This window comes from Myotis yumanensis, unplaced genomic scaffold, assembly GCF_028538775.1.
Source record: "Myotis yumanensis isolate MYYU_CA2020_CCGP unplaced genomic scaffold, mMyoYum1.0.hap1 SCAF_7, whole genome shotgun sequence".
In the NCBI taxonomy this organism is placed as follows: Eukaryota; Metazoa; Chordata; class Mammalia; order Chiroptera; family Vespertilionidae; genus Myotis; species Myotis yumanensis.
Genome location: NW_027223758.1, coordinates 35,397,657 through 35,412,727, shown reverse-complemented (window position 1 = coordinate 35,412,727; position 15,071 = coordinate 35,397,657). Strand labels below are relative to the sequence as shown.

The 15,071-nt window shown below is 48.5% G+C and overlaps 1 protein-coding gene across 9 annotated transcripts in view; it reads right to left on the bottom strand.

Annotated features, from left to right (window-relative positions):
• Positions 1 to 7,958: 7,958 nt before the first annotated feature.
• RALY (RALY heterogeneous nuclear ribonucleoprotein) overlaps positions 7,959 to 15,071 on the bottom strand; it is a 96,605-nt gene continuing 89,492 nt past the window's right edge. For 6 of the 9 annotated variants that reach the window (XM_070420166.1, XM_070420165.1, XM_070420164.1 and 3 more), the window contains 6 exons: positions 14,593 to 14,665; positions 14,360 to 14,407; positions 11,921 to 12,087; positions 11,105 to 11,218; positions 10,729 to 10,901; positions 7,960 to 8,325 (listed from right to left, as the gene is read on the bottom strand). In XM_070420166.1, the coding sequence (XP_070276267.1) occupies positions 7,996 to 8,325; positions 10,729 to 10,901; positions 11,105 to 11,218; positions 11,921 to 12,087; positions 14,360 to 14,407; positions 14,593 to 14,665 (905 nt within the window). In that variant the 3' untranslated portion in view covers positions 7,960 to 7,995. Of the gene's footprint in view, positions 8,326 to 9,467; positions 9,517 to 10,728; positions 10,902 to 11,104; positions 11,219 to 11,920; positions 12,088 to 14,359; positions 14,408 to 14,592; positions 14,666 to 15,071 lie in introns of all 9 variants that reach the window. The other 3 variants (XM_070420167.1, XM_070420168.1, XM_070420163.1) reach the window with 3 other exon arrangements.

Sequence of the window (15,071 nt, the reverse complement as noted above, 5' to 3'; positions counted from 1 at the left end):
GTGCTAGGTACCCTCCCTCCTTTGAATTTTCTTACTGGCCACCAAGAGAATCTTAGAAATGGCTGTGAAGTGTGTCTCATAAGAGATACGGCATGTGCAGTACAAAAGAACAGTCTAAACCATGATACTAGAGGAAGCTTTTCTTTTTCTTCCACAACTTGTGTTCCAGGTTTGAAAAGACCCACCACAAATGCTTTTCTATTTTCTGTATTAAAGTATCTTTTGAAAGAGGTGATGCTGCCTGTGTGTGATGCTTCTGGTGCCTCCAGTTCTGCCTTCTGAGGATTTGGCTGAAAGGGTATTTCTCCATTGAGCATGAGGGAAAGATCATCTTATGTGTCTGCTGTGATTGCCTTGCACGCACTTGCCAAGGATGAGGGCATAATGTCCCAACTTTATTGATGCAAGACTAATCCTAAGCAGCTCAGAAGCAGCCAGTCACTTGGCCCTGAATGTCTTGACCATGGTTGTTTTTAATCACTGTGACCCTTAATTTTAAAGTACAAGCCAAGTGTTATAATAAAACACTTTGGCCATAAAGTGTTGGAGGGAGCAGAGCATTCCTTCAAACTGGCTGAGCTGCGGCCACTGCCCTGATGAACTGGACTGCTGTTTATAATGCCATCTTCCTTTTGTATATGTGCCCACACAATTCCCAATGTTGGATGTTACTGAGTGAATAAAGCAAGGATCAGTGCCTCTTGTGTAATTAGCGCTCTATTACTTTTGTGTGTATATGTTTTCATTTAGTGGGACCCCTCAGGGGTAGACATGGGACTTTACAGTTTGGTGAAAGGTTGGCATAGTTATGTTGACAATTTCAACGCATCTTTAATTTCACTCAAAACATATTCATCTCTGAACTGATCCTGACCCTTTAAGATAGTCCAGTTGAGATATTGTTTAATTGATTTGACTCTAAGGAACCCATTCAAAATGGTGGGTTGCCCTAGGTTACCCATTCACAAGTAACCTTAACCTTCTGCCTGCTACCTCTCACCAAACAGCTCAGCTGGAAGGGAACCTTCTATAGAGTAACAAAGCAAAGGCATTTGAGGGTTTCTGATCATGTTCTGGTTGTGAGAAGAATGAGGCCACTGTTACCAGTGTCAGGAAACAGTGTTGAGGAGTATTCCTAACTATGTAAAAGGGGGAAAAGAAAGAAGGATTCCATGGTAAAGTTTGAGAGTAGATAAGTTCCACGACCACCTAAGTTTTAGTTTGCTGACGTACATTTTCATGAGCGCATAAACATGCGATTATCTCTAGTCTTTAGAAAATGCTCTTGACTCCATGACCAACCCCACCTACAGAAAAGCTTATGCTTGTCCCAAAGTATCTTCCTGGAGTGATCTCACACTTCATTTAAAAGCATAGAATATGTAGCCCTCTTTGTCCCCCAATATCTTGCAGGATAAGTGTTGTGCATAAAAAATGCTGGGCTGGACAGCCTGGAAGAAGTGCTACCATGGTGTGAGTCAGTGGTCGGCAAACTGCAGCTGGCGAGCCACATGCGGCTCTTTGGCCCCTTGAGTGTGGCTCTTCCACAAAATACCACATGCAGGCGCGCACATACAATGCGATTGAAACTTCGTGGCCCATGCGCAGAAGTCGGTATTTTGTGGAAGAGCCACACTCAAGGGGCCAAAGAGCCACACGTGGCTCACGAGCCACAGTTTGCCAACCACTGGTGTGAGTCAGCTGTAACCTGGCCTCCCTCATCCACATCTTTTGTCCTGGCAATACAAAGGTTTCACATTTTAGATTTTATAATATGTTTTTAGAAGTTGGGCCTTGGTGTTCCTTTTTTAGTTGAGAAGATGAACAAAAGTCTGCAGTGATTCCCCCTCTGCCATTGATTATATCCTGTATTCTCATATAGGTTGTGTCACAATAATCCTAATAAATCTTGCCATCCTTGCCAATAAAGACTTCAAATTCTCCCAAGGATTACAGTAGAGGCATAGTCCTTGGAGCTTTGTCATGTTGAAGGTGATGTTCTTTTTAAAAATACATATATTTTTTATTGTTTCAGAGAGGGAGATAGAAACATCCTATATAATAAAGTGGTAATATGCAAATTAGCTGTCACACCATCACAAGATGACTGCCCACAGCAGAGGCAAGGTTCCCATAATGAGGGATCAGCAGTGACCTGAGGCTGAGCACCCCCCCGCCCAGCAGGGCTTGACGGAGGTGGGGCTGGCTGGGACTGGATTTCATCCAATGAGGGTGGGGCCGGCTGGGTCTGGGTCTTGCGCGATTTCGAGGCGTGTGCAGGTGGGCGGGGACTTGACTCTGGGTCCCCCGGCACGCCCCAGACTCTGACAGGAGGAAAATTTTCATATACATTTTACTAATTTTCTTTCATCTCTGACATTTCTATTATAGAGAAAGGGCAAATAGCAATATTAAAATATTTCCTCTAATTCCCTTTTAATGTGCACAAATTTCGTGCACCAGGCCAATAGTTAGTGGTAATAGAGAATCTCTGATCAGCTGCCTCCTGCACACCCCTTACGGGGGATCAAGCCTGCATCTGGGCATGTGCCCTAATCGGGAATCGAACCATGATCTGGATCATACATAGGTTGATGCTCTGAGCCACACCGAACAGCAAGAAGGAGCCTTATTGTTAGAAGAGACTGGAGGGTGGGGAAGAAATGGGGTCCAGGTCAGAAAGTGAGAAAGGGTAACCCTATCAGTTTCTGTTCTGTGTATCTGAAAAAGCCAAACCCATGCACTTGCCCAAAGACCCACCTGCTGCACCTTTGTGGAAGTGCACTGAGGCAGAGGTGCAGGGAGGGGTATGTGTGGACCAGGAGCCCACTCACCAGTCAGAGAAAAGAGGTGTCCATCCACACAGGCAGGAGGGCCAGCTGGGTTTGCTCCACGGGCCTAGACCAGATCAACACACTGCTCAACTGCAATGACTCAGACATCGGAACACCAACAAAAGGCCTATGATTACCTCTTCCTTTGCCTCATTTTAACCCTTTGCACTCCGCTGTCCCCTCTCAGGGGACATTGGAATTCTAGCATGTCACTCGGATGTCCCCTCTCAGGGGACATTGCAGTTTATTAGTGATTACGGGGAATTGAGTTATTTCAACGCAACTTTTTGAGACATGCATGTTTCCCTGAAGTTTTATCTTGAAATGGCACAAGAAATTAAATCAAAATATCGTAAAATTACTAAGATATATACAAGAAATGTCAGCGGGTTTTGTGTCGGATTAAACAATAAACTACATATTCCCGATGTGGGACAAAGAAAACGGGACTGCATTGTGTGTTCTAACAGGAAAACACCTGGTGGCAGGCGTCAAACCACTTATTACTGTTAAACATGCACTAATCAGCCTGCAATGCATATTGGGGAGTGTTACAAAACTTATCATACTGTACAAAATTATAAACAATAAAATATTGTTTTTTTTTGCAAATATACATTCCTCGATGTCACCCAATTCATATAAGTCCAATATCATTATAATACGTTACTTGGTTCCAAAATTATACAAAATAATACGAGGGTCTGTAAATGCACGTTTCCGCCGCAAAGTAGCGTCGAGTAGCTGGTAGCCAATGTCCAGAATGGTTCGGAGTGCAAAGGGTTAAATATTGTATTGCCTCTCTCTTTTTTAAGTTGCCTGAAATACATTTGGGGACAAGGTGAGTATAAAGTAAGTAGGAAAGTATGGTTATTTTTTAAGAGAAAAATTACCTGAATTTGGATTAGGTAAAGATAAGTATTCTCATTAAGTATTGTTATACAAGGATGCGTTCTTTTTATTTATTTTTTGTTAATCCTCACCCAAGGATATTTTTCTATTGATCTTTTAGAGAGAGTGGAAGAGGGAAAGACAGAAACACATCAATTGGTTGCCTCCTGCATGCACCCTGACCAGGGCTCGGGCTGGGGAGGAGCCTGCAAGTATGTGCCCTTGACTGGAATCGAACCCGGAACCCTTTGGCCCACAGTCCAATGCTCTATCCAGTAAGCCAAACTGGCTAGGGCAAGGATGTGTTCTTTTTCAAATGAAGATGAAGTTCAGAGAGCTTAAGTTACTTGCCTAAGGTCACACAACTAAATAGGAACTCAGTTCAATAGTCTGTACTCTGAACCCAACCCCCCTAAAGTAGAGCAAGCAAGCTATGTAACCTCTTTGTGTCTGTGTTCTATTGATAAATGACAAATCACTCCAAAACTTAGTGGCTTACAACAACAACAACGATTAAATTATCCCTTGTGGTGCTAGACTCTGACTGGGGTCTGGGAGATCTCAGTTCTTTTTTTTTTTTTTACATTTTATTAATCCTCACCCGAGGATATTTTTCCATTAATTTCTAGGGAGAGTAGAAGAGAGGGAAAGACAGAAACATTGATGTGAAAGAAACATCGATTGGTTGCCTCCCGCACACCCCCCCGCCCCCTCAGGTCTAAGGTATGTGCCCTTGACCAGAAACGAACCCGGGACCCTCTGGGCCGCAGGCTGACCCTCTATCCACTGAGCCAAACCAGCTAGGGCTGGGAGGCAGTTCTTACTCAGTTTTCAGTCAGACAGTGGCTGGGTTGGAGTCATCTCAAAGGCTTCCTCACTAATGTCTGACAGCCTCTCTCTCCATGTGACCTGGGCTTCTTCATAGCATGGTGGCTGGGTCCCGAGACACACTGCTAGGTGCATACTGCTAGGAGACTGGGATAGCATCACCATCACTGTACTCTATCTATCAGTCACTGTCCAGATAAAAGGGAGAGGATATAGACACTACTTGTCAATGGGGCCATGCTTAAAACTTCACATTATAAAATCCATAAAATAGGCATCTACACAATGAAGACATTACTTCTGTCAGCCCAAGCCTCCCTTTTTCCACTCATGTTTCCCTTTTGGGGATTCCCTTTCCACCCGCTCATGCCCTGGACTTTCCAATTTGTGAAACTAAACTTCTTCCTAAGTAGGTTTGAGTTCAGTTTCTATAACTTGTAACCAAAAGTTCACACTACATCCACTTAAAGGTGGTTGTGGAGATTAAATAGGTGTAAAATGTGCCTTTTACACAGCAGATATTCAGGAAATGGTTTACTTTCACTATGGAATAATTTTATCATGAAGAATGGGGCTATAGGTGGAGGACTTATGACTTACTCAAAGCTAATGTCCCAACTGTGATTCAAACCCAGGATACCTGGCTCAGAAGCTTTGGCCATGCTCCTCTATTTCTGTGGTCTCTATGACCCGGCCAGGGTTGGCCAATACTCAACACATACTCACATTTCAACTCTTGTCAATATAAAAAAACTAAACTGCCATGTTACTATTTCCTAGTAGTCTAAAAACTGCTCTAAATCCTCAAGAAGTACTCTAGCAGCTACTAATGTTTTGAAGCACTAAGTGAAATGAGGCCTAAGATAGATTAAAAATAAATTATGGCCATATTTTGAAGCTCTTCAAATTAAGAGGAATTTGGGCTTAATCACGTGCCTTGCTTTGGCCAATGGAACCTTACCAACATGACACAAGCTTGAAGAGCACTTGCGTATTGGGGCTTACTCTTCCTAGATGCTGGGAACGTGTGACCAGTTGCCCCTGTTGCCCAGCTGAGTGAGGTTATCTGGGACCAACCAGCCCCCTGGCGATCTGCCAGCTCACTTCACCCACACAAGAGCCCAGATAAAGTAGACCCACCCAGTTGAGCACAATGCAAATTGCTAAGCCACAGAATCAGAAGCTAATAAATGTTTATGGAAAGGTACTAAATTTCAGGGTAGTTGTTATACTACAGTTAGTAACTGATATAAGGCCCACACTATCCCTGATGTAGGCCAACCCCTCATACAGATGAGGAAATAGACCTGGCAAGGAAAGACTTGCCTAGGGTCACAATCCAGTAAACCCACTGGCTGTGATACTCCTTCAAGGCGGCTGCTAGAATCACAAATGAGGTTTCAGATCTTAAAAACATCTAGAGATATCGGTCCTTTGGGCACAATCTGGTATCACATTTCTTCACCATCTCTTTTTGGTTTTTCAGAGGTTAAGACAGAAAATTGAAAACTGTTGAGCATGGAATGGGAGATGACTTTCCTGGCCCCAGATAGGGGAGGGCAGGCATATTTATGGAGAGTTTTATGGTTATGAACCTCCCGCTTAAGGATACAACTGTAACCGTTCCCTGGAATGCCAGGACAGGGATCCCATTCTCTGTCTAGGATATGTTCTGGTGCCAAGGCAATTAGGCAGGGCCTCTGGGTAGATCAGATGTTTCCTGCTCTTCTCATGGTTCTCTATGCCTGACATACTACGGAAACCCATAGCCCCTGCTGTTCTAGCTGTCCCCCAAGCTCTGAAAAGTATCTCAGCCAAGTAGAGCCTTGTAGAGTCTGGGAATGTTATTACTGTGCAATGGGCATATAGCACTAGGCTCTGGGAACAAAGTAATACAGTCCCAGCCCTCAGTGTGAGGTTCATCAGGCTCCAAAACCCCTACTTTAGACTTTGCCCAAGCTCCATCACAGAGTAGTAGTTCCCCATCTTGTACAGGTGGGGACACAAACATCTGCCCAGGTATGCAAGCAGGTCTGCTAGAGCTGGGCTCTGGCCTGGTCAGTAAGGAAAGATTGTGGGTTCAAGGATGGTAGAGGTGTGTTTCACTGAGGGCTTTTCAGGGGGAAAAAGACATTCCCTGTGGACCTAGTAGCTTCCTCAGGACACCTTCCTCATCTCTCCAAACTGAAGTCTTTGGTTTTGACCAAGCTGGGCAAGGGCCCATCCCAGTTCCAAGGGGCTATTTTTCACCCCAGGTCTGGATCTCTGAAATTTCCCAGAAGTGAGGACTAGGATAGCAGCTTAATAATGAGTGTATACTTCCCAGGTAGAAAAAGTAGGAGCAAGAGTATGTGCCAGGCTTGGAGCAAAGTATGTTTATGAGTGCCTGCCCACCCACAGCCCTAAACCAATGAGACCAGCCTAAGTGGCCACACGTGAATCCCCGCTTCACTGGACCAGGGGAGATATCTGTAATCTATGATTAACTCAAACTATACTGCTGTGGCAGTTAATTCTCTATTGGGAATTTGAATGTGGAGAAATTGGACAATTTATGGGGAATATAGGGAAGGGGAGGGAGGAGAAGTTAGCACAGAAGTGGAGTTTGAAGGAACCTGGCCTGTTAAAGAACAGAGATAAGTGCAGACAGGCCACATGTATCCTGATGCCAAACTCCTACTGTGTTAGGTAACAGGAGTGGGGCTCTATTTTTTGCTGCTGATAAGTATGAAGGACTTGTTTTGTGTGGTTGTAGTCTAAGGTTTATGTGTGTGGTGTCAAAAGAACAGGAGAGACCAGGATCATGTACCCCATATTCAGGAGCTGGCATTTTGTCTAGATGGTGAGAAGCTAGTCAGAAAGGGTTTTATACAGGGAAGGGATATAATTCAGAAATAACACTGTGGTGGCCAATGAGAAATGGGGCAGGGAGAAGCTGGAGACAGGGAGGCTGGTGAGGACAAAGTCCCAAGTGAATAAAAACTAGTGTCCTAAACCAGGACAGAGAAGGGGAAGAAACAGCAGGTTCTCGGACTGCTTTAGAGCTGGGAAAGACCAAACCTAGGAGAAGCTGAGGCCTGGACCTACTGCTGCCTGACCAAGTGGCTCACAATTGGCACTCAGCCACCAAGCTGCTCTCATGGGAACTGGCACATCTGACCCTCCCCAACAACCCTGCTGGCTATTTTTATCTCCATTTTAGCTGTGGAAATTAAGGCCCAGGCGGATCAATATTATACACCCTAGACCAGCGGTCGCCAACCACCAGTGGTCCGAGGACCACCGGTTGGCGACTGCTGCCCTAGACAATGGTCCCTGACAGGTTAGAGTGAAGGGGGTACAGCAGATCTGCTTTCTGGCTGGGCAAGAGGGCCAGGGTACCTTCATGAGAAAATGCAAACCATCCCATCTCAGAGCAAGTTGGGATCCAATCTCTTTATTGTCAGGGTCTCCTGCCTGTGCCTCCCACCCCACCCCTCTCCAAACCTATAGAAAAACCCCAAGCCTGGGAGTGTCCTGGGCAGAGTGTGGAGAAAACTCTGTGCTCTGCCCTCTGGCCTGGGCAGTGCCAATAGGGAGGGTACGTGGGGAGGAGAGACCGGTAACTCCACCTGCAGAGGATGTGGCACTGGCTGGGATGCATGGGGGATGAGGTGCCTGCTGCCAACTCTCCTCTGGGACCTGCTGGGGTGGCATCCAGGGGTGGGTGCCCAGCCTGAGGCCTGGTACAGTGCACGCCCTTCTCCTTCCAGTGGCCATCGCTCCTGTCAGACTGAGAAAGAGACAAACAGAGACTAAGGCTGAGAAGAAAAGTCCCTGTGCTTTTCTTGAAAACGGGTTGGGAAAAAGCAAGGGTAGCATGATACTTGCTACTTGCAGATAGACGTATGCCTGTGCTCTGGCTCTGGCCTCATAATTTTCTGGCCATGTAACTCTGGCCAAGTCTCTTCCCCCTTCCTGAGCCTCCATTTGGCCCCTGCACTTCACCTGTAAACTGGCTTAACAAGGTAAAACTTACTCTCTGGTAAAACAAACCATGAAGCTCCAAGAGAAAAAACTGCATGAATGGAGTTTTCTAAACTAAACTGTCAGGGAAGCCCTTGCTGGTGAAGCATCTCACAGCATGAATGTTCCCTAAGATGCTTCTCTGTTGTTTGAGGTCTTCCTCCATCCAAACCTGTCTAACTCTGAGCACGGCCCCCAAAGGAATAGGGCAGAGTGGCAGAGGTAGGTGGTGAACTCTGGCGAGAGTGGGCTTTGAAGCCACACACCACTGGGTTCAAATCTAGGCCCCAACAATCACCACCCTTGAGATCTTATGAGATATGTGGTTTATTTCCCTGCCCTCCCATTCAGTGCCTCAGTTTCCACATCTATTATAGTATTAGCACAATCACAAGCTGTGTGGCACCTCCTGGCACACAGAGCATTTCCACCTGAGAGGATCAAGTCCCAGACCCTAAGCCTGGCACAACCTCGCCCTGATGATGAGCAGCTCTCTCTCCCTACTCTGCAGAGCTGGGATTGCAGCCACAGGAGATCCCTGGGCATTTCCCACACACTGAGGACCACCAGCCTCTGTGCTTCTGCTCAGGGCGTTCCCTCAGATGCTTCTCCCTCAATCCTGAACAGGCTCAACTGCGTATCACCTCTTCCACCACAGCCCTCTTTGACATCCACCCCCGCCCCCGCCCCCCCGGTTCTTCAGCCTATGTTCCTGCTCACACTGGATGGTAATAGTTTGTGTCTTCCTCCAGAAGAGAGGATTCTCAGAGATCCGCACCACAAAGAGGGGTAGTGAGATGGCTGGGGATAGAGGGGCCTTCATTGCTGGACACAGCACTACCCTGCCAAGTCGGCCTCATGGCATGCCCTCCACTTCACTTCACCCCTTGCCCACCACGACCGCCGTACCTGCTTACTGCAAGGCCCCTTCCTCTGCATCTGTGTCCTGGCTGTGCTCCTGATAGGGAGGAGGCAACAAGAGACCACATATCACTCACTGCAAACTCTGAGTCCTGCCCTGAGGCCCAGAGCACATCTAGAGGCCACACTCAGAGAGGGACAGCCAAAGGAAATGACTATGGAACCAGTCTGAACAAGGCTGATTTGGGATCGCATCAGGGTCGACTGAGGGCCCCTCAGGAGAGAGAAGGGACCAGTCAAGGAAGTTCTATGTGTGACAGGGGGCACATTTCTGCATAGAAAGACCTTCTCAGATTGGAGCAGGCTAACAGCCTACAATACTGGTGAGTCCCCCATCTTTGGGACACCTAAGCCTTTGTCACAGCCTTTATGAAGACTACTAGTACTATGTCCAAAAGAGTAAGCTGAAGTACCAGACTAGGTGCAAAGAAGAAGAAAAGAGCTGGACATGAGAAGGACCTCTTAAGCCCATCTGTCCTCACATCAGAGCCCAGCAGGGATGAAAAGAGAAAGTTCCAGACCTAGTGAAGAAGTCTGGGCTCCAATCCTGGCTTGACCCTTATTAGCTATAAGGCCCTGAGCAAGCTACTTGACTCCTCTCAGCCTCAGTTTCCTCACAGGGTAAAATGTGGGAAGAGTAATACTTTGCACAATGCAGGGCTATTATTAAGGTTAAATGAAGTTAGAAAGTGTGGACCAACGGGCCTGGTGCTCAACTGAGCGTTCCTTAGGTAAACAAGTAGTAAGCACACAACAAAGACCTTACTGGCTCAGAATCTGGTTTGCCTTCCACTTCATGTAAGCTCCTTGCCAAGTGGCTTCCACCGTCACAGATGGGGAACTCCCTTGATCCCTCATAAGACGGCCTATTATTTCACGCTCAGGCAACAATGGCTTTTAGAAAATCGTCAGGTAGAATGGATACCTACTTCCCTGTGGCTTCCCCAGGAAACCCCAGTGCTGCCCCCTGCAACTCTGCACACCGTCTGTGCTCCCTGAGCTCCTGACTCTCTGTCCCCATGTGGAAAACCGGGTCTCGAACGGGCCCTGGGCTCAAGAGAGGTCTGCCTCAGACGTCTGTGGGACTTCTGACTGGTGGCTGACACAGGCAACTACTTGCTGCTCATTCCCCACTTTCCTCATGGGACTGGAGCCCCTGGAAAAAGGAACCAGCTCAGAGGTTCCCCTTCCCCTGCGGCGACTACGAGTATGAATAGCCCAGTCTCAGCCCTCCCAACCATGCCCTCACCAGCTCTTCCTCGCTGTGTGTCAGCAGCCCCTCTTCATCGCCGTCATCTCGAACCTGTGCTTCTCCCTGGGGTGTGCCTGCCTCAGAAGTTGTGTCCTCTTGGGGGGCCAGTGGCCGGCTGCTGCCACCACTATTGCCGCTGCCGCTGCCGCTGTCGCTTTTCTTCTTGCCATCTTGAGGGAAAAGGGTGGTGAAAAGGGGAATAAAACTCAGCCTGGGACAGCTTCCTGGGCAACACTTCAGCAGAAGCTAGGCCTCAACACAGTGGGTCCAGGTGGGATTAGAGGCCCTCTCTGTACCATGCACTGTCTTCCCCCCACCCTTTGCCTTGGGCCCCTGGACACTCAAATCAGGGCAAGGACCCTTGGAAGCTGACCTGGGTTGGCCTTCTGCTCCTCAGCAATCTGTTCCAAGCGGCCCAGCAAAGCGTCAATGTTGGACTTGATCTGTGTCAGCTCTGTCTTGATGGCCTGCAGCTCACTGCTCTTTACTGGGAGTGGAGGGAGTACAGGGCTGTCACCTGGGGACTAGGAACTCGATACTAACACAAGACCCTAGCCCCATTCTGTCAATTAGGAAGACAGGGCAATGGCAGGAACTGTCCTTGTCCGCAGCTCTTTCTCTGGCCAGGGAAAAGGCTGAAGCTGCCTGTGGCTTCCCCTGACTTTCTGAAAGCCATTCTTCGAGTGACCAGACTGTCCTTCTGAGCCTGTATCTTTCCCCCCACCCAACCTCTCAATTCTGAAAGGGACTGGGGCTGGATAGGAAGGTGTTCCTGAACAAGCATGTGTCTTTGCTGGTGATACAGAGTGGTTTCTGCCTTTCGAGGTGTGTAAATGTGGGTGTTTTACAATCAGATTTCCTGGGCGCCTGACCACAGCGTTTGCACACGAGAGTGAATGTGAGTAGTGGGCCTGTGTAGACCTGTCCTGTCCTTACCAGAGGAAAGATGACCCCATCTCCTCACTGGGCTCCATGTCACAGCACTGGACTCTGTGCCCAACCCAAGCCCCTCCGCCTGAAACGTCAGCCTTTTTCTCTAAGAAATACATGGAAATACTCACTTGGTTGTTAGAGCTGCAGAACTGTGGGAGATTTGTTCCTTTATCTATTTTCCAATGTAAAAAAATGTAATTCTATTATTTTGCTAATGACAAAAAAAAGTTATTTAGGAAGAAAATAAGTCACTTACACTTAATTTTGACTGAGCTGGTGGTGATGGCTGTGGAGCGGGCAAAGAGCTTGACTGGAATGGTGGTTTTGACACGTCGGACCAAAGGGACTGTGACCCGGGGTCGCTTCACAGGGACGGCCCTGGGCACAGGCACCGGTGAAAGGCGGCCCCGATAGTCGAAGAGCCTGTGAGGGCAAATGGGCCAGAGGCTGCAGCATGGCCTGTGGCCACCAAAGGTCACTGTAACTTTAGACTAAAATGTATATGGTTGGTGAAGGGCTGGCCTGCAAAACACACCTCTGCTTGCTCCCAACAAGCCCTGGGGTGAACAGAAAGGGTGTTCAGAACCCTAAGAGCTGCTGGGATCCTCACTACATCCACTTTTTCTACCAACCAGCTGCTTAAAGGCAGGTGAAGTGGCAGGTGATAATAGTTACAGCCCCATTCAACAGAGGAGTAAACTGAGACCAGCCCCAGAAAGGAGCCTTCCCTAGATAGAGCCACCCTGACACCTAGGCCTGCTCTATTTCTGACCTAGATTCTGCTCAATCAACTGCCACCTCAATCCCTGGTCAGAGTTTGTAAATTTCGCCAAAGCAGCACAAACCTGCAGCTGTGGACAGAGAGCTGTGGGACTGGAGGGCAATCCCTAAGCCTGCCTGAGCCTCAGTTTTCCCATCTGCCTAATGAGGATGGCTATCCCAAATTCTGTGCCCCTGGGCCCCCCCAAAACTGCTGTGAGGTAAAGCACAAGAGAATGTGGTTAAAAACCCATGATAGAAGGTGTGATTGATGAATGGCCAGGGTTCTAGGAGAAGCATGAGGTCCTTTCCTCATTCTGGACGCCCTCAGTCACTCCCTCCGCCTTAATCCACTCCAGAGATGGAGGGCAGGAGACCCAGCAGAGTGTCAAGGTTGGGCAACTCCCCAGGTGCCCAGACTATTGCTGCTCCCCCCCCCGGCCCCCACCAACACCATTATCCAGCCCTCCCAGGAAGGCCTTTTTTCCTGTCATGCAGCTCAGTAGGCTGAGTAGGGGTCTCTGCCACCACATCTGCTGCTACCACCTTTCTGCAGGGAACGGCAGCCTCAGGGGTCCACTGTAGGATCACTTCCCTGATGACAACCAGGAAACCTGACATCGATGGGCAATTCAATGCCCCATGCCTTGGCACTCCTTTGTTCAGGGAGCCCCTGCCCTGGGCTGGTGATGACTGGAGATGGAAAGTCCCAGACACTGCATTTCTGCCCCAAAGGGGAGGAGGCGGCTCTGGCCTTGGTCAGAATCACTGAACCACAGAATCCCAGAGCAGGAGGAGCCCTGAGGGATCATTTGGTGCAAGCCTATTTCACAGACTAAGAGGAAATTTACCCAAAGTCACGCAATCCATTCAGTGGCAGAGCTGAGATTAGCACCCAGGTAGTCTGACTCTCAGGCTAGGGCACTTTCAACTACAGTGGGGCCTTGACTTATGAGTTTAATTCGTTCCGTGATGGAGCTCGTAACTCAAATTACTTGTATGTCAAATCATAAAGTGAACGAGTGAGACGTGATGCTGGGCTGATGTTGTGGCATTCGCTGTGACGTTCGCTGCGCCAACTAGCGGTGGGGTATCTGAAGCTGGCTCGTAACCCGAATTTTAGCTCGCAACTCAAATCAAAAATCGGCTCGTTAGTCGGGACACTCGTAAGTCAAGGCCCCACTGTACACTGCACTGTCTCCTGAAGCAATTCACAGGTGAGAAAACCAAGGCTCAGAAAGGTTCTATTCTTCTTGGACAGCCTGGGGCAGCCTGGGACAGCCAGGCAGGCCAAGAGGGAGGGAGGAAAAGATAGAGGGAGAAAAGCAGGGGGCAGTTTGGGCCAGCTCCCACCATGATTTCCACTCGAGAATGTGGATGGGGCCATGGAATGGAGGCCACAGCCTCAAGTCTGGGGTCTGGGTAGGCTGGGAAGTGGAGGGTGGGCCACAGCCTACCAGGGACCAATTCACACCTCTAACAGGGCCGCTAACTCTTGGCTATAAAAATAAGGCCCAGCAGCTCAGACTGAGCTCTGAGGCCCCTTCCTGCTGGCTGGCTAACTTAGATGGAACAGCAGAAGCGTAAGAGCCCAAACTCCCTGCACTGGGCCCTGTACTGTTCTGAACTCCAACTTGCTGCATTTATGTGTCCCTTGGCTGTTCAGTCCCACTGAGCCCCACCCCGGATTTAGGAGGAAGACAGGCAGTCAGAGAGTGGGAGACAGTGTGGGGTGGGGGAGCTCTAGCCTGGGCACCTGCAAACCTAACTCTAGTCCCCGCTCTGCCACCAACTTGTGGAGCAGCCTTGGGCAAATGCCTGTCCACACCTCTGGGCTTAGGTCCCACTTTGATGGCTGAATGGGCTGCACCAGCAATCTCTCAGGACCCTTCCAGCTTGGCTGTTTCATGCCTGGGCACGCCCCTTCCCTGCTCACCTGTCGTAGAAGTCGTCCCGGTAGTAATCATAGTCAAAGCTGTAGCCACTGGGGAAACAAAGGGGAGAGGGCCGGGGCTTAGGGACAGCCACTCAGTCCACTCTTCACAGGCCCTCATCTCCAAACACCCTCCCAAATTCTAGGCTCAGCACAGTAATCACCAGTGCTCACTCCCTCTGTGGAAGAGGGACCAATCCCACCTGCACAGAGACAGACAAGGCAGAGCGCCCCACCTGTAAATGGCAGATGCTGCTCTCTTTAACCCCTTGGGTCTGTTGGGCTTGGGCTCACCAGCCATGTTGATGTCTGTGTGAAGGGAAAAGGCAGAGTCAGATGCTGGCAGGACAGCAGGTGCCCATACACATATCACCCTCATGCAAGTGTGCAGCAGTTTATGTGCACATATGATGTCCCCACGGATTGAGTCCCTAACACAGCCAACACATGTCCTCACACATTGGACTCACCCACACAACACATGGAAACACCTCTTTACATATTCATATACATTCAGACACATGCATGCAAGCTCATAAACATATCACTCACACATACTTCATGTACATCACACACATATGTATTCTCAAGTACACTCATGCAAACACAAATACAGGTAACACCCTCACATACACAGGTAATAAGGTCACACACACACACACACACTATATATATATATCATATACATATACATATATACACACTCTCTCAAGTA